The sequence below is a fragment of the Lacerta agilis genome, chromosome 7, assembly GCF_009819535.1.
Source record: "Lacerta agilis isolate rLacAgi1 chromosome 7, rLacAgi1.pri, whole genome shotgun sequence".
In the NCBI taxonomy this organism is placed as follows: domain Eukaryota; kingdom Metazoa; phylum Chordata; class Lepidosauria; order Squamata; family Lacertidae; genus Lacerta; species Lacerta agilis.
In genome coordinates, this window is record NC_046318.1 from 29,074,376 (window position 1) to 29,096,888 (window position 22,513).

The 22,513-nt window shown below is 41.8% G+C and overlaps 1 protein-coding gene across 4 annotated transcripts in view; it reads left to right on the forward strand.

Moving 5' to 3' along the window:
* Positions 1 to 6,800, forward strand: part of CDKAL1 (CDK5 regulatory subunit associated protein 1 like 1) — a 235,481-nt gene extending 228,681 nt beyond the window's left edge. For 3 of the 4 annotated variants that reach the window (XM_033154687.1, XM_033154688.1, XM_033154686.1), the window contains one exon: positions 6,169 to 6,800. In XM_033154687.1, the coding sequence (XP_033010578.1) occupies positions 6,169 to 6,360 (192 nt within the window). In that variant the 3' untranslated portion in view covers positions 6,361 to 6,800. Of the gene's footprint in view, positions 1 to 1,650; positions 1,732 to 6,168 lie in introns of all 4 variants that reach the window. The other variant, XR_004427012.1, reaches the window with a different exon arrangement.
* The last annotated feature ends 15,713 nt before the right edge of the window (positions 6,801 to 22,513 follow it).

A 22,513-nucleotide genomic window follows, 5' to 3' on the forward strand; every position in this document is an offset into this window, starting at 1 on the left:
AGCCAAAAACAAACCTTAACTATTATTTACCATGACATGAGAAGAGGGCCGAAGGAACCTTGGAACAACTGCTCATTTTCTTACCAGTGTATGTGGTTCTCGCTCTTGCCATGGGGTACAACCTCTCAGTGGCCCTAAGAGGCTCCCTCTGGCTGGTGGCAGTATCTGAAGTGTGCCTTATTGCTTCATAATAAACTGTGTGACACATCACTGTCAGTTACTGTGTTGTCTCAACATTCTTCTCCTTTAGCAATTTGATAGTGACTCTAGCACACACACAATACAACTAAAAATCCTGCTCTAACTTTGCCTAGGAACCTTACTGTTATGATCCTGAATTGAGGGGCTTGAGTAGTAAGCCATGGTCCAAGCCTTGGTGATATATGCCTGGCATTAATAGATGACACTCTGCTACATAGCATCCATTAAAACTGGTAGAATAAATTTGAGCTGCACCATTGGGCAACTATTTCCCTTTTGAGACCACGGAACTTACTCAAGAATCAAAATAACTTCTCTAGAAACATATATGGTATAAATTTAACCTTCCTAATAGAATGTGTTTGGAAAGGAACAGTATTATTCATTTGGAAACATGCCAAAAAAAACCACCCAACACCCTAGCAGCAACTTTCAGAGAACAGAGGTCTTTCCTGCATGTATTAGGAACATTTATGTGAGGTTATCCCACTGCTGATTAGGTAAATCAAAAAAAGTTCCCAGAACTTAACATTTCCAGGGAGAGAGTTTCTGTTAATGACTCTTAAACTTGACTGAGCATGAAATTAAAAAAAGATTCTTTAATCACTCCCTCTGGTGTTTAGATGCCTGCCAGCCGGCACAGAAAGCACCTACACTACTTTGGTGTGTGAGAAGACAATGGAGCCATCAGATTTTTATATAAACAACTTTGTATTCATGGTGAACTCGGGGAATGATAAAGTGGTCTGTTGATAGACTTGCGCTTGGTGAATGATCAAATCCCATGTCAGCCACCAGGACCACTAGCACTAGCATGTGAAGGATACACATGATTCCATAAGCTACTAATGTTCCTAGTACGTACCAAACAGACCTGTTCCTGTGTAACAAAAAGGTGACTAATGGAGAAAGGGAAAGAAGAGGGAAAGTGTCCCTGCATAAACATGGGACGTGTGATTTGATAGATTCTATGAGAACAGAATCATCAAGACCTACAGAGGAAACGGGAGTCGAGGAAGGAGTGTTCAACTGTATCAAAAGCAGGCAGAGAGGCCAAGGAGGATGAGGACTTGAATAGAGACTCTTTGGATTTAGCAAGATAGTTTTGGTGAGGGCAGTTTTAGTGGAGTGCTGAGGGTAGGAGGAGGGGGACCAAAATCAGGCTTGAAGCAGAGAAAGTTGAGAGTAGACGTAAGCAGTATGCTCAGTGGTTTGGGGAGAAAGGAAATTGCACAATAATTGGAGAGAGCAGATGGGTCAAGGGGTTTGTTTATTTTAGAATAAGGGGAGCTGTTGTTTCTTTTAATTTACATATATACTCCTTCCAATCTATGTCAATCTTGGTGTACATGCCTGGTCCATACTCTCTGGCTATGGTTTCCTGTCCTTGTTGACATAGAGTAAGATCTCATGCAAACCTGCACTATAATTATTAGATTTATTTTGTAGGTTGCAGGTGCATCAGAAAGCGGGAAATGAGTGAGACCGAATAAGAGTGCGCAAATACATATTATTACAGGCACACATCAGGTCAGAATTATTCAGCAAATACTCTGAAATGCATTTGATCATACACTGGAAGTGTTAATAATTTATATTATACCTTATTAGTAAAATCTTTTGTTTCTGCTGCTGTCACAGCCAAAACAAGTTGAAAGTCTACTTCCAGAACAGTTAATATGTTTGCCTTGTTGTTGGTAATTTTTACACCTGGCTTTGGGAATTTCATAAAATATAATATATTACTGAGGTTTGATTAACAGTTCAATTTCCCCCAATATATGTTCTTCCCTTCTCCTTTCTCTTCTTCTATTTGAACAAAGTGCTCATTAAAGTGAACTGGGATGGCTGCTTTCAGTTTTCGCTTCTTTCATGCAAAAATGTACATATTTCATGCTGCATTGTCAAAAAAGGAAAGGATTAATTATTAAAATTCTGTCATTATGGGCGGGAGAGAGCCTTGCGGCATTTCAGGGATTTCATGTAAATCTATGATGTTTGGGGCTGGGGGAGGAATCCCCATTAGTAATGAGGCTTCTCAAGACAGTTAATTTCAAGCTGCAAATGTTGGATTTAACATGACTTCAAGACATGACACTGAACTCATTCTCTGAGTGGTTTTAAATATTTGTTAAATATTAGGACTGACAGTATACTAATGGTATTTACTATGTGATTCGTGTAGTAGAGGCTACTGTCCAAAAAAACAATTAGTTTCATGCTTTGCTTTAATTCTCTTAGATCTAATGATATAAACAATCAAAATAGTTTTGATGCTACAGATATGTACTGCCATTGGACATCTAATTTTTAAGGGTGGTAGATTGCAAGCTCATTAATATGACCTGTGCATTTTTTACTAACAACTGTTGAAAATTCATGATAATTGATTATTGATGCAAAAAAATTATAATGGTATGCTATTCTTTATATTGCTGTTTCTTCCTATATTGTTGCATATTTGATTATTTTTGCATGTTCCTACATTTTATCTGGGACGTGGGTGGCGCTGTGGTCTAAACCACTGAGCCTATGGCCTTTACATTTTATCTAGCCCGTTTGTGTTCATAAATTTTTGTTTCCAGTAATATACAGAACCATTCTTACTATTATTATCATATATCAATTCCTATAGGTAAGAAGAAGCAACAGTGAATCCAGTGTTCAGTACACCCCTATATCTTTTCCATCATAATATTTATCTTTTTCCATATAGTGCTTCTTTGATTCTGGTGGTCCAAGAACAAGTCTATCACATATGATAAATAACACCTTTCACAGTTTGGAGTTTCAGAACATTTTTGACTTGCTTATCAGGAAAGCAGCAGTAAACTCTCTGATAAGCAACTTGTGGTAATTTTCCTCAAGCGTTCATATTTAGGAGAAAGGTTTGGCAGTTACTGAAAAATGTTCCCATATTTGCATACCGGTAGATATCTTCTCTTTGATGCCCAGAGTACAATTCACTGTGTTTCTTATACCTTTTTCAAATTTATATTTTTATTTCTGCAAGATTGTATAGATTTTTCACAAGTTCTGTTTATTAAAACTCTAAATTACTTTTTGAGATCAAATATCCAATTAAGATGGATCTAATTTGGGAAAAAACCTCAAACTAAGCAGAGAACCTTTTACCCAAAGTTGATCTTTAAAGAAAACTTAAATTGTATTGTCATCATTTCACCTGAATACACAATTACCCCTTCATGTCCCATGTTTTCCCACATAAATTCTAATTATTCATCAACTACAGAAGCTAGTTGGGATTTGGGGCAGGACTTGTTCTTATTTAATATTTATCCCAGATCTATAGAAGATTAAAGTGCCTTTTTCTTTGTACCCCTGGAGCATAAACTACTGTTGACCAATAGTAATGCTTGTGGAGAACGTCTTAATAAAGCTTTTTCAAACAGACATATCAATAAATTTGGATTTTTAATCCAATCAATGATGCCTTGGACATTTCCCCAGCAAATAAATCATATCATAAAAACCTCTGTCAAGAGAGTTTTGGGTGTTGTTAGCTTACCAAATTAAAGACTAAAATGGAGCATTCTTCACACTGGAACTCTAGGCCTTGGCTGAAACTCAGAAAGAAAGATTGGCCCTGTAGCAAACCATATTCACTCATTAGGCTTTCTTTGGTCATGCTGATACTCCTATTCTAGTTTAGGTAACATTGATCAAAGTAGGCATTTGTCTAAGCACAATTTATAAATGTAAAAATTTATCACTTAGAAAGTAAAACATATTCACTGAATACAGGGTATACTGTAAATTGATAATGGGATAAAGAAAACTAATAGGCACCCAAGGAAATAATTAGATTCCTCTGTGCAAGCTTTTCTTCCAAGTTTAATCAGTCTACAAAATGAAGTCTATTATGAGGTAGCTTTTGTTGCAAATTAGTGAAATGTTTAATAATTGGTACTCTGTGGTTTCCAGTTTATTTCTCCATATAAAGGTTAATTAGCTTTGACTCCAGGAATGAATAGCTGTAGCCAGTTATTAATTTTTCAGATTCATTAGGCAATTGATTTTAATTACTCTGCCTGTCGCTACATGGAAATAGCCATCTATTTATGTAATATTTTATGATGGAAGTCTAGTACTACCTTCCGAATGGTGGATACAGTTTAGTATTCTTTTATTTCCATGGCTTTAACACCTTTCTGCATAATAACCTCACGTTCCAAAGGTTTCTAACACCTGTAGTTCATTCATGCACCATAAGCCATTGCTACCTTAGATATTTAAAAGGGAATCTGTGGACCAGGGGTGGGGGTGCTAGAAGGCGGGGCACCCAGGGATGGAGAGGGGCCCTCTCCTTATGAGCCTAGATGTCAGAGAGGGAGAAGCAGAGCTGCCAGTATGCCCCTCTGGTGGAGCACAGAGCCTCATCAGGGAGGGAGGAGGACCACAACCAGCCAGAGGAGGGTCTGAAGGAGGAAGAGGTGGTGGCAGAGCTGGAAGCAGAGAGGCAGGTCACTGTTTTATCATCAAGAACCAGGCGCTGCCTTCATAAGTGGAATCAGACAGCGTGCACATAGCAGACACATAGGGCAAGCTGCCTCATCTTTAAAAGCTTGGTGGAAGGGCTGTGTCAACCATTGGGACATTTCATAACTACCATTTGCTTATGAACCTCTTGCCTTGGTCATGTACCTTGTAATCTTGACTATTGAACCTTGTGCTTGCTGCCGAAGCTATAGTGCTATTAGCCCAAATAAAGATAGCAACACTTACTGGTAAATAAGGAAGATATCAGTGTGTTTTGGGATGGATGGGTTCCTGACAGCTAAAGTAATCAAGGTACTGAGAGTCCCTGTGGGATCAAAGGCTAGCGCTGAACTGAAGACCCAGGAGGAATCTCCTGGAAAGGTCTAGATGAGATATTGGAAGCAGGTTCATGCACTTGTAGCATAAGATGATAATTCCAAAGACAAGGTTGATCACAGGCCACGAATCCATCTGAAGGAGGATTGCTAAATAATGTAGGGCAGTGATGGGGAGGAAAATTAAATAGGCAAGGTAGGAAAACATAGGACCAGCGGGCACCAATGTACACAGAGAGGGGAGGCAGATGGGCAAGGAGACGAAGACAGAGACCTGACTGATAAGTATTTATAGTCACACCACGTCAATAAGAACCAAAGGACTGCTGGAGTAAGTCAGTTTGGGCAGTGATGGATTTACTGTTAATACACCAATAGAAGAACAACAAGAGTATATACCTGATGTTTCCATCAAGTTTGTATCCTTAGCAGCGAAAGCGGTTGTAAGCACACCTGAATATTCCTCCCAAATGATATCTATAAAAGGAAACAATGAAATAGTGCATATTTCAGGTGCTGGGAAGCTATAGTTGGCCATAATCTTCCAGAGTGTGTGCAGTGAAATAGATGCACATGCCAATCACACATGCTTTTTTTTCCCTGTGTGGAAAAGTAGCTCTGAGTATGATCAATAAGATGGATGTTTTAGTGCAGGCACCTCCTGAGAGAGATGGGGAAAGAACTGCAGAGGATGTTAGAAGACTGCTGAGCTGGCATACTGTGGGACAGAAACAATTATCAGACTTGGTGGTGCTGTACAATGGGAAAGACAACAGTGCTGCTGGTCCACTTTATCACTGACTGCAGGTTTGCCTTTTAAGGAAACAGAAATACTAAAGGGAAAATACAGATCTCAAATGAATTGGCATGAGTTATATTGTAAAATAGGATTTTAGTCTACAGTGATGTTAACAGCTTTATTGCTTTGGCGGTTAATTTCATTGAAAAGGCCAATTCCATGTTGCAACAGCCTCAGCTCTTTGTTTTATACAATTGCATTATATTCTTTAATTTATTCTAGGCTACAAGAGAGATTGGCTTGTTGAAAGTTGAAGGGAATTTTCCTTTGTACTTGATACGTGCCAAATGTTCTTTGCATCTTTCTCAATTTAATTTCTGCATTTCTCCACAGGAGTTCAGACATGCACTGGAGAACAGCTCAGAATCAAAAGCCTGTCCATCTGCTGAGAGGCATAAAGGACCATTGAGCTACAGGATGGCAATGCAGTTGCCTTGGCAACAAGGGGGAGGTGTACTGAAGGCGCTGTCACTAAGTGTGACTCTTCTGGCAGTCCTTATTGCCTTTTACTATCGAGGTGTTTAAGTGGAAATCTGAACTGAATGATGACATCGTCAGGAAATATAACAAGCTGGTTGGAAACGTCAGAGTAAAAAGTCGGACAATTTATACGCCAAGGCCTTACCTTGTAATCATAATCTAGATAAGACTCTCCTACATTGGTATAAGTTATTTAGTTATTTTTCCAAGATCAAGTTAACAGGCTTTTCCACGCTTTTCCATTTTAAAAGAAAGTGTGTGTCTGCATATACCATGTTCATATATGCCACCCATAGGTGTATGTTTTAGAAAATTAAGTTATTGAAGTATTTTTCTTAAGTCAAACAGTTGATAATGCGCTTATGTGAAGCCTTATTAAACTTCCTCTCTTAATATACCTAGAAACATGTCAACTTTTGTGTTTTAATGAAATGTTCAGTTCAAAAGTTGCTGGGCATTCAGACTATAGAAGTTGTAACTATTGATTTGTATTGTTATATATTTTCTTCATGTTCATAAGAATGTAAGTAGTTCAGACTCCAAATGCCAATGACAAAACTAAAACACACTAGTACCTCTGGTTACAAACGGGATCCGTTCCGGAGCCCCGTTCGTAACCTGAAAGGTCTGCATCCTGAAGCGCCGCATGTGCACAATGTGATTTGGTCTTCTGCGCATGTGCATGATGTCATTCTGCACATGCGCAAACCGCCAAACCCAGAAGTAACCTGTTCCAGTACTTCCGGGTTTGGCGCATTTGTAACCCATGACGAACACAACATGCAGCGCTCGTAACACGAGGTACAGCTGTACAATAAATCGCTTTAGAATCAATTCTCTCATAGAGGTACAGAGGAGATAAAGCAATATTGAAAGTGGTGAATGTTTTGCTATTCCCTCATTTGGTGTTTTTCGTCCCTGGCTAATGCATCATCTGTCCCTATGTGCTTCCTAAAGCAAGAACATATGCAGATCACAATTTTGCAGTTCCCAAATAATGATGCATTCTTGAGGCTGGGTAAAGCAGAATGTTTTCTTGGTTGGTTTTCACCCATCAGAATGCCTCCTGCCAATTTGCTACAAGTGAGTGTATCTGCTTTATCCATTATAGGGTTGATTTTCATAAGTACCTCCATCCCAAATTCTCACTACCTAAGGACGCTCCCACCACAGATGAATAAATGTACCAGATTGATAGCAACCAGTCCTACGGTCTGGGGTCACGGTACCCAGCTTGTCTGTCACTTTCACTTGGGTTTAATACCATCTGTGGATTGTTTTTGATATATCCTCTCTGATATAGATAGAAGCAGATCATAACCGCTCTACTTTCCAGATACTATCCCCACTGACTAGGTGGAATTTCCACCATATATCTTCCAAACCACACTAAGGGCAATCAGCCTCCAGTGGTATGCTAGTGCAGCATACAGTACATCTTTGAAACCATGCCTAAAACCAAGGCCTCAAAAGATGCAAGACCCTGAGTAACCTGACTTGAATTTCTCTGCTGGAAATAAAATTACTGGTCTGATGGATATTAGGCCCATTAACTTGAACATTGGATATATCTGTCTCTTCATTGTTCTTCCATGAGTGGAAGGGTGTAGAAATTTATCTGTTTTTATTTATTACTGCTTACATAAGTAGTTTACAGCCTATCTTAAAATATCAAATACAAAAAATTCTAGAGAAATTCCACATTATATAAAACACCACAATTAACAACTAAAACATAGCAATAAAACATTACCCCAAACAGCCACATTTTTAAATAGTGTAATTAGCAACTAAGCAAAATAAAAATAAAAATAATCACTCTAACCTACCATATGCCCAATCATGCAATTAAATTAGCCAATTAAATTCCCAACCCCTTAAACAAAAAGAAACACAGCCTAATCTAACCACAGCTAAAATGCACCCCACTCAGTTCCACTCAAACACATCCTTACATAATCAACAGGCTCACAACAAACACCTAAACACTATAAACTAAAATACGCAAACTTCATTCCTCTTGCACACCCTTCAGTCAAAGTATCCACACTCTGCAGCCAATCCCAGAGTTCAGTTTCACATCCTTAAGCAACAATCCCCCACATAACTTCGCTATGAGACTCATGACAAAGCTAGCAAAATACCAACATACACAGCAAGCAGCAATATACAAACAAGCACTCCCCATCTCCAGGCTGTCACTTTGGAGATTACAGAAACCACTGTCAACAATGACACTTGACCTAAAATAAAACCTATTGCCATGCATATTACCATGAGATACCTGAAACATGTAAACATACTACCATGAGATACCTAAAACATATATAGCCTTTCATCTTAGGATCCCAGGGCAGTTTACAGCATATAACACAAAAATGTGTAACATAATAAACAGAACAATAACCCCGCTTTCCCTTCTACCTGACCTCATCAAGTCCCGTCATCCTGATTTGACCTCCTGACAGAGTAAGCCACCCAGCCCCCAGTAATTCTCATAGTTGCACTTATTGATACGATTTGAGGTGAGAACACTCCAGCATATATTTGCAATGAGAAGCCTGATTTGCGCAAGGCATACCTTTGCACGCATCACCTGAGGTTCAAATCCCTGCAACAGGGTGAGCTCCCGTTGCCCGGTCCCTGCTCCTGCCAACCTAGTAGTTTGAAAGCACTTCAAAGTGCAAGTAGATAAATAGGTACCGCTCTGGCGGGAAGGTAAACCGTGTTTCCATGCGCTGCTCTGGTTCACCAGAAGCGGCTTAGTCATGCTGGCCACATGATCCGGAAGCTGTCTGAGGACAAACACTGGCTCCCTCGGCCTATAGAGCGAGATGAGCACCGCAACTGGACCTAATGGTCAGGGGGTACCTTTACCTTTACCTTTACCCCACACTCTAAACCAGCGTTTCCCAAACTTGGGTCCAGCAGTTTTGGGACTACAGTTCCCACCATCCCTACTATTGGTCCTGCTAGCTAGGGATGATGGGAGTTGCAGTCCAAAAATAGCTGGAGACCCAAGTTTGGGAAACCTTGCTCTTCTTTCCTTTGGTTCTTTCCCTGGGTGACTTTAAGAGATCTCTTTCTTAAGCCTCAATGTTCCATTTTGGTGGCAACTATCCCAGCTCAGATTGCTCCAACCTTTGGTCAGCTTAGCTCCCATCATACCCCCCTGCCCCCTTCCTCCCTTCCCTTCTCTGTTATTTTTATCATCTGTTTTAGTCAGGGTCATCAGGCAGTGCACAGCCTTTTGCTCCTACTTCACCTGTAGGACTCCACTGGCCTTCACTTCTCTACCACAGAACACCCAGGCAACCCCATGGGCTTGGCACCCAAGACAATTTATGAGCATCTCCCTTGGACGATCTGTGTTAGAAGTGCCCTTGGAACTTTGCCTGAGTAATCAGCCTTCTGGTTCTGTGAAAAGCAATGCATCCTTTCCTGTAATAAATTGTATATTCTTTTACTCTAAGCCTTGGTCTTTTGTCTGATGATTCCGCCTGATATAACATGTTTAATTTGCCCTGTGGTGTGCCATGGCCCCGAGCTAAGGATCTAGTGCAAGTTCCTCCAGTACATGAGTCTTTCTTGCATTGAAGGGGGCTGGACTAGATGACCCTTGGGTCCCTGCCAACTCTACGATTCTATGATTCTTCAACACAGGTAGGCAAGGTCCCACAATAGCAACCTGGCCCAGGAGAAAGTAGCCAAGACAGGCATTGGGGCAAACTGCATGATGCTGTGGCCAAAAGATTAGAAAAGGGAGGCTGGTCCAGTACTTGGGGACTCAATGCTCACTTTACCCAGTGATTTGTGCCTATCTATAAATTACAGCCCAAACTACCTGCCATGTCTAGGAAGCATGCAAATATCTTTCACAAGCTGACTACAAACAATCACCCCTTGGTAGAAAGAAAAAAAACCCAACACAATACTTAGGGTGTGTGTATGTGTGTGTGAGAGAGAAAATGGTACCTTCTGAGAACTCAGCCACCTCTGTCACATTCCTGCCTGCAGATTTCTGAACATCTGACAGTTCCTGTTAATTTAGTCTCACTCCCTAGTTCAGCTCCCCATATGGAAAGCTGGAGTGATTTTTGAGTAACAGCAAGTAATATCTAAAGTGGCAGCAACTGGCAACTCTGATACTGAGCTTGGTTGCAGCCATTACCCAGAATCCCTCTGTTCTTTTTGAGAAGCAATTACAATTTCACAGGTTGGAATTAAAATTCCCTGCAGTATGCAATAGAGTAACAAACTGTCAAAGTGATTTCAAGCTGCTAATCTCTCACCGTGGAATGAGTGAAAATAGAATTCCTCGTACCCTGTGTTCAGGGCTGACAACTTAAAAAGATTTCCAGTGCCTCTGAATACATGTGGGAGAACAGCATGGTCTGCCCACACACAGGATGTTTCCTAATATGTGATGTCTATAAAAACCAGCTAGTAGCCTGCATGTTTGTTTGTTTGTTAAAAAAACTTGTCATAATGTATGTAAATTCAAGGTGTCACAAAGAACAACTCTCTGCTTATGCTGGCAAATGCAGTATTCTATGGTACAATCGCAGTGTGATATTTTCTGCCCATCTCTCTTACTTACCCTGGTGCTACACAGTAATAGTTTTGCATTCAGTTACTGTGGATTAACATTCTTTCAAGTGGCAAGTACCCACAGCTGACTCTAGCCCAAACTGCTGAACTACAGGCCCCGAAGCATCACGAACAGAGCTTAACAAAACAAGATGTGAGGTTATAGGTACTGTTTCTGCCAGGGTTTTTTGTTGCCCCTGTTGTTGCTGTATCCTGGTCTCACAATTTTAGCATGGCTATACAGTACTTGCAGCAAACATCTCTGTAGAAAATGAATTTGTGGTGTTGAGAAGCTCGTGTGCAGAAATGTGAGGTGCTGAAGGATAGACAGGAACCTGTGGCATTCCAGGTGTGACCACACTACAACCCCCATCATCCCTTGCATCAGCCACGCTAGCCAGGGCAGGTGGGAGCTGAAGTTCCAATAATATATAGACAGATTCCCCGCTCCTCCAGTAAATGGACCAGGGACCACAACCCTAAATGTTACCATTATTGCATCACTATCCATGTAAACGGAGCTTTACAAAGACCAAGAAGATGGGTCCTCAATGGCTGGCTAAGGAAAATGGCAGATGCAAGGAGCAGAAATGGAAACAGCTTAAAAGAAAACAATGGGTGGTTTACTGTGTATTTGGGCTTAGTTACAGTAGGATATGGGCACTAGAGGGGTAGCACAAAGGCTTCGCAGAAAAAGTGACTGGCACCAGGTCCCAACCATGCTTTCTGAAGGGGGAAGAAAATGGCCTAATTGCCAGTTAGATTTGTTGTAAAGTCTTTTTTTGTTATGTTTGCCTTGACTGGGGGAACTGCCTCATAATTGCTGCTACTTCATTAGTATTCACAAGGCCTGGCACCAGCAGTTAAAATGTATCCATTAGCTTTTCAGCTAGCACAAACTCCACAGGCATTAGGTGAACCTCTCTGGTCTCTGAAATGAACTGTAGCAAGAGCAAAAGGGAATTCCTGCAAGGCTGGCTTTCTTGAGCTATTGGGGAGGAATATATAAGCAAGCAAAGGCTACTCCTGTCAACAGCTTCAGGCTTTCTGCAGGTTGCCTTCCCCCCCCCACCCCATTCCCTCCTTAACTGCATAGTCCAGGCTGTGACATCTAATAAGAGGGTGGCATAGAAAAGATGACAGTGGCACTGCAGGTGTGAACTGGTGCTTAGGGAGCACCAAATTTAGAGCTTGATAGCTGGCTGGTTTTGTTCAGAAGAGTTTGGGGTTGAATGAGATATGATAGACACATGCATACTAGTTTCTTGTTGATGGAAGCTAATATGGGCTTCTGATACCATCCTAATTACCATACTTGCCCCAAACACTGAGGTATGCTTAGGCAGTTCCCAAGCTTCTGCCGTGCTTCTCAGAGATTATTTTAGTAAGCTGCTCAAGCTTGGAGCTTTTGCCACAACTGCCAGAGATTTTCTGACTTTGGCTGTGTAAGGGCTCCCTGCTGGGCTGATGTGGATCAGAACCTGAAGCAATGTCTTTAGACAGCAGGATTCTGACCACTGTGTGTACAGCCTTCAATGTCTTATTGGCTTGTGCTTCCCAGAAAGGCTGTTCAAAGGTCTCCTTCCCCTCTGCTATCTGTGAGATATCAAATGTGAGTTCCGAGAACTACACAACCTCTTCCACTTAGAAACTACAAAAGGCAGGTGGTGAATAATGTCAGAGCAACACCTATATGTATGTTAAGCATCATATAAATGTGATGGGCAATACACACAGGAAACAGGACAGAGGCTTGAGAACGTCTGCAGCAGCCACTGCTACTATCTGATAATGTTATGCTGTGTTTGGAGGCATCCATTGCTTAGACTGCCAAAGAGCTGCCTGGTTCACTCAAATCACTGGCAAAACAGCCTGCACACTTTAGCATGCACCCTTCTGCTGTGTACACACTTGCTAATCTGGCATGTCAGTGCAAGGGATATACACTTTAAACCATGACAGTGTACCCAGGCACGACATTGAAAATTGTGTTGCATTCAAAATATAAGAAGCAGCCTCGTGTATCTTCAATGCACTAGATATGCTTTATAGATAAATAAGGTTACTGCATCCTTAAAAGAATACCAAACCCCAAAGCATTAGATCTGTTTCAGGCAGAAGAAATAGGGACTCTGGGATATTAAAACTGCAAACCTATGCACATCTCAGAATTAGCTCCACTGAACACAGTAGGACATGCTTCTTGGTAAACATACATGTAACCAACAGATTTTAGTTACAGTTCAACAATTCATGGGTTTTTAATGCTGAGACTCCATTGCATTTTCTACTTGAATTAAGCTAATTCTCCAGTCTTGGGTCCCATATGTTGTTGGACCACAAACGCCATAATCTCTGACCATTGGCCATGATAGTTGAGGATGGTGGGGGTTGTAGCCTTAAAAACCTCTGGGAACTCAGGGTTGGGGAAGGCTGGGAAAGAGGACAGCATTTACAATGCTACTGCAAATCTATGAGACCACTGTCCAAATAAAAGATAGGTGAACTTCATATTGTTTTCTTCACATTACATTTATGGACTGTAGCTTTTGAATCACCTAGTTTTGTATGGAAACTTGTGGCTCTATTTTTTTCTGAGAGAATGTGAATGTTTCAAATATATATCTACCTACACTTAACTGAGCAATTTATTTTTATAGCAAAGGGAATACACAAGCTTTCAAGTTTACACTACATATGTCACCAAGCAGCCTAGAACAGTTCCTGATTCTCAGAACCTATTGCAAACACAAATATTTTTAGTAATTTAAAGTGGCCTCGCTGCAAGAAATTTAGCACATCAAATAATATGTTACCTAGCATTAGCATTAGAGATTTTGTAAACATTACAGAAGTAAATGCTGAATCCATTGTTCTATGAATGTAATAAAAAGCTAGGTATTTTGATTCCTAGGCATATCTTTTAAAGGTCCTGGAAAAGAATCAAACCATCTGTGAGGAAGTGACTGTATTGGGACATCCATTTAGCCTATAAAAACATCTTGCATTGTTTACTTGGAAAGAATGAGCATTAGCACATAAATAATCAGCTGTGAAGCTAATTTTAAAAATGAAGCAGTTGTTCTGCTTATACAAGTTGTTCATCACCACCACCAACACTGCAACGGTTCAAAGTCCCACATCAACCACTCTGCTTCCTTATAGGTAAAAATGTGGACATGCTCATAGCTGTCAAAGTAGAAATTGGCGAGAACTTCACACATTCCATTTCTCTAAGGCAAACCTGGTCCCTGGGCTCTGATAAATTTATCTGCCTGTAGGCAACAGAAGTGCTATCTCCCAAAGAATCAAGACACCTGAGACTTCCCCTACAAACTTCTAAGAAATACTACTTGGGGCGGCAAGGAGTGGAGGGGGGGGGCAGAGACATAAAAAAACAATTTGTTGCTCATGTTTCTCCAAAGTGCTTTTTCATGGATCTTGCCACTTGAATGTCTCAGTTGGAGACTGTTCTCATTCACCACAGACCTCTACACATTCAGCTCATTTCCCTGCAATTACACGTACCTTTACAGCACAACAAAGATGGCTTTTACTTCATCTTGGAAAGACAAACCACCAGGCTGCTTTTAAGAAATCCTCATGGGCCAAAAACAGTGCAGTGCTACAGTTTTAGAGTGTGTGTTGGCTTCTTAATGGCATCTCGGAGAATATGGGGAAGTCCTCATAATTTGCTCGTGTCATTTTGTACTGGTCTCTGAAAGCTGTGGTTCTTGGGGTGACCTAGTTTCGAAGCGTTTCAAGTGCCTCCCTTCCCCTCTTATCAGTTTCATACTTCTGGATGCATTCTGCAGACTACAAGATGGGCAGTGTACTTTCTCACTCTTGGTCCTTTACCCCTGATAGGGTATCGCCACAATTCCAATCTCATTCTCTATTTTTGCAAACAGATTCCTGGCTTTTAACAGTATAAACTGAAGAGCTGAGTGTAGAGAGACATTTAAGGCAACATTGTGTGACATTTTCTCACTTGAATAGGGTTTTTTAAAAAGTCTTAAATGTCCATAATTTAATCGCACAAGTGTCCAGTTCTTAATCCAAGAATAAGTATGATTGGAGCAGTGCTTTATCTGAGTTTTGGAATTGGTTTTAATCCATTTGAGTAACTGGAAAGGGGGTGTGCTTATCCACCTTGCGAGCTTCATGAAAGTCAATTAGTAATATATTCTATGACACCTGACAGGTACTTGCACACAGTAACAGCCCTTTGCACCCATGCCTCTGTGTGCACACACAAAACTTGGCTTTTATTCTTGTTTTGGATAGTAAAAAGGCTAACAAGACAGACAGAAAAGTCTTGCCTGATTGTAAATTGGTCCCTCTATTTTGCAGACCACCTTGCTCTTTATGGACAGCTGTGGCAGAAGCTGTCAGAAAAATAATTATGTATCTGATATTCTTTGCGAGAATTCACTTCCCTTTCTGATGTTGGTGAGGTTACACATACATTCTGCATAATTTTTGTGCGTGTGTGCACACTGGCATCGAGTACATTATCAACCCAGCTAAGGCTACATGCAAACACTCTTGTCAGCGTGTACAACGTCTGATTTAATCTGAAACTGCCGTTGTGGAGTCATCATGTAGGGAACTGAATAGGGTCAGAATAAATTTCTCCCTAACGGTACAGATGGACACTAGGAAACCAAGCAGATGTGTTGGAGCTAATCAGACAGAGGCTCAGCAGGGTATCTAAAATCTCTGCTGGCACTTCATATCCCCTTGAGGAGTTTTTAATTAAATAGCTTTCTGTGTGTATCCTTTTGTTTTATCTGTTGCCAGTATTCTGTCCTTTCCTGTGGTGGGCAGCTCTTCCAAATAACCCATCCGTTTGCGGCAATAATCCCAAGGAGGAGGAGGAGGAGGAACCACTTAATTATATACGGCAAGAGAGGAAGCTGAGAGCATACTTTGGGCAGCTCAAGAGTTAACTGGGTTTTGTGTCGCTGAGGAGCCAGAAAATGTTCCTGGAATTCTGTTGCCATATCAGGTCACCATTAACTGGAAGTTTCTGAGCAGTAAGTTCCGCTGAACTCCTGCAACTGAGAAATGGCTCTGAACAGCAGGGAGACAAAACCTTGGGCAGACAGGTCTCTGCTTCAGCTTTCCAAGTAGAAGACAGCCAGGCAGACTTGCAGAGCCCAGTTGCATTGGAAACAAACACAACTCTGTGGGCAAATGGGAAGCTGACCTTCTACCAAAAAATATGGCTTGGTTAGTTTAGAGTCAAAGCTGCACCATACGTTGAAAGCACATGGCCCACGCCACCCCAAGAATACTGGGGATTGTAGTTTGTTAAGAGTGCTGAGAATTGTAGCTGTGTGAGGAGAAACTACTGTTCCCAGAATTCTTTGCGGGGAAGAAAGCCGTGTGCTCTGAATGTAGGGTGTGAATGCAACCCTGGTTTTGCTTGACATTGCTTTTTCAGAGTCCAGCTAATAAAGAGCAGCTGTGTGAGGAGATAGCAAGGAGACTTATACTGACTCAGACCATTGGTCCATCGAGTTCAGAAATGTCTACTCTGACTGGCAGTAGTTCTCCAGGGTTTCAGACCCAGCCCTATCTAGATACCTTCTCTCCCAGCGCTACCTGGCTATGTCGAGGACTGACTTTCTTCATGCAAAGCAGATGTTCTACTACTAAGCTATGGCCCTTCAAACTACTTTAATCCATTATTATAGGGCCAGACAACTAGTGGTGGAGATCTGTAGCAAAATATACCGGTAATTCCCTCTCCCTCCACCACCACCCCTGCCGCTCCAGGGCCACTGATGCCCTAGCAAAATGAAGCTGGAATTCTTCCAAGAATTGCTAAGGATAACAGGTTTCAAAAACACACTGCCCAGAAGCAGATAGATATCCTCATGAGCAAGACCTCCAGAGAAAACCGATCCCAATCAGTAATTATTATTATGTCTCATTTACAGAGAAAATAAGCATCGCAAGCTGCAGTGTTGATGGAACTGGTGTTATTCTCGTATTTGCATTGCAAAAGAGAACCTCAAGCCCCCATGTCATTTTGACTGGTCTTACTCAGCTCTTGTAAAAATGAAACCGTCTCCTTCTTCACAGCAATGCAACATGATATTGTAGGGAAGGTGGAAGGCACAGGATAAAATGAGAAAGCACGGTAAAATAAAAATTAAGGATGGGGAAGTCTATTGGAGTTGGATTTTCATACACCCAAATAAACTAATGTAACCTCTCCAAGTTTATGTAGAAGGGATGTGTGTGTGTGCGCGCGCATGCACATGTGTGCGTGTGCATGCTCCGGTTTGCTGGAAGTTACTTGTTTTCTTGCTGTGCACACCTGCTGGTATGCCAAAGCCTCATTAGAGACAGAATGCTTTGGACAGCTCAATACATATCCTTAGGAGGACCAAGATACTACCTGGACTTTTATATTAGACACCCAGTAGGCTTTGCTACTCAAATAAGCAACTTTGAGAGGTCATAGATTGTTCCAGTGCAGAAGAACTACTTCGGCCATCCCACATGCTTCATGGTGATAATGGCCACTTACCCTGCTCAGGGGAAGGTGGCAGTTGCAGCCCATCGTGGGCTCCACCCCAAAATTCCTGGGGGACAAAGCCATTGGGTCCTCGCCTGGCTAGCTGCGTTGGATGGCGGGATAGCCTGCTAAGTCTTAAAGGCTGGTTGCACACATAGGTGGAATCCTAGTCCATCTAGGGGTTGCATCATCCCAACCCAAAGGAAATGCAATTTCTGGGCCCCCTGTTAGAGGAGGTTAGGTGGAAGTCTCTGTCCAGAAGCCAAGTGGGGGGGGGGGAGCCATGTCATTTAAATGTGTGTTGAATATGTTTTAAATGTATGGTGCTGATCAGCTGCCTATCTCCAAGGAGCTCACAAAATTATCCCATTTCCTAAATGGTCCTCTAAGGGAAGCTAGGCTGAAACCAACGACTTCTGCGAGGCTTCATGGGATTTGGACAATTCTGTTCACTGCACTTTGGAAGCAAATCATATTGGTTTCATTGGGGCTAAATATATTCAATATAAATATTTAACATTAAGTTGCAAAACTTGGGCCCCTTGAACACTGTACTATTCCGGTTCTACAGCAAAGGTTATATTACACATGACAGGTGCATTGGACCAACCTTTGCCAGCTAGCAACATATACCACAGTGTTGGAATTTTTGAGCGTCATCCTGAAATTTCTCCAGCATATTAACCTTCACACTTGTGAGCACAAAACTACTGATAAATTTAAATAACTTCTTGATTCCCCAAGTCATTAAAATAATCCGTAAAGTGGTTAAGCAGACAGTGAAAGTTCCAAAATATTCATTAGAGACTTTTGCAAGCCAGCACAACGGATGACCCATCAAGCTAAAAGCAGCTCACCAGGGGCTCAGTAACTCCCCTCCTTTATTTCCTGCCCCCTTCATAGACTGTAAAATAGACGTGTTGTCAAGTGCCTGACAGAGCCTAATACAGGAGCAGGACAGCTCAGAACGAGGAACCAAATGCAGCCCTCCAGCCTTTCTATCTGGGCCTCAGGACTCTCCCTGGGCCATGCCCCATCACCAGCCCTGTTCTACTCCGTCCTCAAGGATTTCTACACGGCTAGAATGTGTCCTTGAACTCTGATGATGCCTCTTTCTTGCCTGGTATGTAGGAGCCTTGTGCCTTTTGCTTGGCTGGAATTTAGCCTGTCATTCAAAGGTGAGAGTCAAACACCCGTTGCTCCACCCACTTTTGCCTTTGGCCCTGCCCACTCCTGGCAGGCAGCGTAACACCATCCCACACACAAACATGCAAAGGTTGCTCATGAGGCAGTGTGGCTTGTGTGCTGCAAACAGCTCCCCACCTCTGCCATAATGCAGGCCCAGTGGGCTATGTTTAGTTTAGTGCGGGGGTGGGGTGGTGGCCCTCAGAAGCAACTCTGGCCCTCAGAAGCAATGTCTGAGAGATCTTACCGGTAAGTCTATTCACTACTGATCTAGAGCTTATCTGAGTCCCCCTTCCACCACATGCTTTAGAATCCCTTTCTTCCTCTAAAATATTGTATTATTGTAAAAAAATTAAGGCCAATGTATGTGTCTTATTTGTTAAAATGTATTACATGGTCAGGAGACCTCTTATTCCACCATTCCCTTGACATAATTATATTCTTCTGCTGTGACTAACATATATTGTAGGGTGCTTTTTCTTTTTCCAAAGGCATCCAGATTACTAGTGATGTGCCATGATTGGTAAGTATAGATATTTTAATGAGCTCTAGCAATGGATTTCCATCACATACAGGAATGTAATGGTACCATATATCTCTTCTCCTTCACGTTGCCCAATCCCATTAATCATAAATGTCAGCAGAGTCTCTAGATGACTTCCTGAATTTTGACAAAAAGCCTTCATCCCTGCCTTTTAAATTCCAAGGTCAAGGATAATGTAACATTCTGAATAATTATTGGCATTATTTTACTTTGACATTTCAGCCCTGCTTTCCATCGAACATTCAACACAAGGAATGGAGAAGAATGTCATATTTCAATTCGCTGGAGGAATTGCCCCAATTAAACCTGATTGTAAGGATATCAGAAATGATGCATTAATTTGCCCATAATTTGCAAACACTTCATGAAGGGGGAGTGAAGAACTTTCATTAAAGGCATTAAAAGGTTTATTGTGACAAGAACAAGCAATTTTTTAATTCTACTTCTTCTCCCTAAGCTAAGAAAATAATGTGCTCTCTTCACCCATGGGGAATGGCCTACTTGACAGAGTATATGTTTGCCCAAGATGCTCTCTCCTTTAATTTCAGTTGAAAGGTCAGGGTTATAATTTTGTTGTGTCACTGAATATTAAGGATATCCTTTCAAGCCTTTGTCACATTGTTAATGTCTGCCGTTAAAGGTCCTCTGAGCAGCTTGAGATGGAGAGAGAGGGCCACTATAAAACATCATTTAAAAAATAAGAAGAATGGTACATGTGGATGCTAACAAAAATAATAATAACCCTTTCCATCAGTTTTTCGCTACTGTAGATGATGCAGCTACAAAAGTCTGTGGATTGGCCATTAAAAAATAGCATTGCTAGAGTTTTTGTTTAGGGACCGGTTACAACAAGGAGCAAAAAATTTTCGCCAGCACTCCAGTCAATAGAACAGAATAGAATAGAATAGAAAAGAAATCTCATTACATATTTATTAGAAAACTGCTTTGCTCTCTTATTTGTAATGCATTGTCTTATACACGGTGATCCTGTTTTATTGTTCAATACTTTAAGTTTGCTTGCTCACTTAGTATATTAATTGGTTCCTGCTGTCTATACCCTTTCTAAGTTTTGTTGTATGAGATTCAGAGGCGGCTTTTGAGCTGGGCTCCCCTTTAGACATACCCAAAAATTCTGGCCTTTGTCTTCTGGCTCTGATCCTGTGCTCACTTATACTCTAGACTCTGCTCTTCAACCCAGATGGTTCCATCCCAGGTGTCCTCCCAGTTTTCCTTCTCCAACATCAAGAGATAATTCTAGCAGCAGCAGAGGCAGGCTCATGTAACCACCCAGGTCAGATCATTGGCGATACCACTGAGCAGCTGTTTTGGGGAAATAGCAGTGGTTTAAATTGAATTCCCCCTACAGTTCCCTCTCCTGAACAACTAACTGCTTTTCTGATCCTACCTACATGCGTGTGCAGCCCAAACACAACTTGGTTGGGGGAACAGCCCCAGGCATAGGCTCACACACTTCCCTCATGGTGTAGCTCCATTTCTGTAACAGATGTTTAGGTCACCCCCTCAATAAAACTATCAGCACAGCAGACAAAATCACAGCAAAGGTGAACACAAAGCCAAACAGCAGCATAACAATTTGGGGCGGGGGGGGGGAGGACTCAGCAGACTCAGGCCATTCATATTCTGTGCTGGAACGTCAGTACAATTAAAAATATATTTCCCTAGTGCTGAAAAGTCAATACAGTTGGCATCAGGTGCTGGATTGCTCGGCTCCAGTTGCTCTTGGATGAAACAAATTCTCTACATCCATTTCAATTTTGGAACAGAAACTGCTTTGATCATCCTGTAAGAATGACCTCTGCTGAGACAGAGACAGGAGGAGTGTGTGACTCCCTTGATTCTCTCTAATCTCTCAGCAGCTTTTGACACCATTGGCGGTGGTGGTATCCTTCTGGATAGTTGTTGGGGATGGGTGTTTGAAAGTGTCCCAATCCTTATTTCTATTGCTGATTCCAGAATGCATGAAATCACTCAAGAGAGGCCATCTGGAGTTGTGGACTGAAGGTATCACTGATATGTGGATGATCCCTTTATCTGCTTTTCATCAATTCCAGATAAAGCTGAGGGTCCAGCTGCAGGAATCCACAGGATGAAACTCCGTCTAGATAAGACTGAGATAACTGTTAATGTGTGGGTTCTTCTGCCCGGCTGAGTGGTGTACAGCCTGTTGTGGAGAGGGATTGTACTACCCAGAAGGCACAAGCCTGTACTTTGAAGGCGTTCTTGGATCCAGCCCTGTCACTGGAAGTACAAGTGGCCTCAGTATCTCACAGAACTTTTTTTTATCAACTTATGGACATAGATGGCACATCAGTCTGTCTGGACTTAGCAACAGTTAATCATGCTCTGGTAGCAGGCAAACCACCTTGGTACCAAACACTGGGTACCTGGGGTGTGCTGATGTCACCTTGGCATGCTCGAATGATGTCAGCACGTCTGTGGCATGTTGTCGTCACTCGCACATGTCGCAGGAACTGGGGGGTGGCCCCTTCATTTACAATTTGTGGGTGTTTGGTTCCCCAGGACCCCACATAGTTGGCACCTATGTCTGGTAGCCCGTTGTCTGGATTTCTGCAATGTGTTATATACGGGACTGTATTTGAAAACAGCCTGGAAACTTGAGTTGGTCCCAAAAAAAAGGGCAGCAAGACTTGAATGGTGATAATAAACAAACAGGGAGCTACAACTGAAAAGATCCTGCCTCCAATTATCACCCCTCTAACTTCAAGTGGTGGACGAACCAAGCAAGAGACCCCAAATATGTGTGTGTATTCAGTGACGATCACAAGCATCTTCCCCACCAAGTTGTTGCCCTTCTTTATAGGGGGCAATCAGGTGGGGAAATTCCAATGTAATTGGCCTGACTTGCAGCTATAACACAGCTTTGTGGGAGCACACCATGGGAAGTGACATACGGCAGCGCCTGTGCATATGACTGATTGGGAAGGGGAGTTATTCGCCCTTGCATTTGACATCTCACCTGGTGGTCATAGGCGACCAGAAATTCTGTGCAGGTGAGTGAATGAGCTAGTGGAGAAAGGGTTAATTGCTCCATGGTTTCTCTGCTGGTCTGTTTGGTTTCCATGTTGGCTGTCAAGGACAGAAATCCTGCCCTTCAGCTCTGTTCCTTCTCCTCTACCAACCTATTTGTTGGAAGCCCTTTTAAAACAAAACAAAGAGGATAGCATCTGAGGTTTCCATGCTAGCTGGCTTAGAAGGCTAGTAAATTTTTAAAATTTGTGGGCCAATAAATTTTGTGGGTGTGCTGACATTGGTGCATCTCATATGTTGTTGCCTTCAGACCACCTTTTCGCTGCTGTACTCCATTA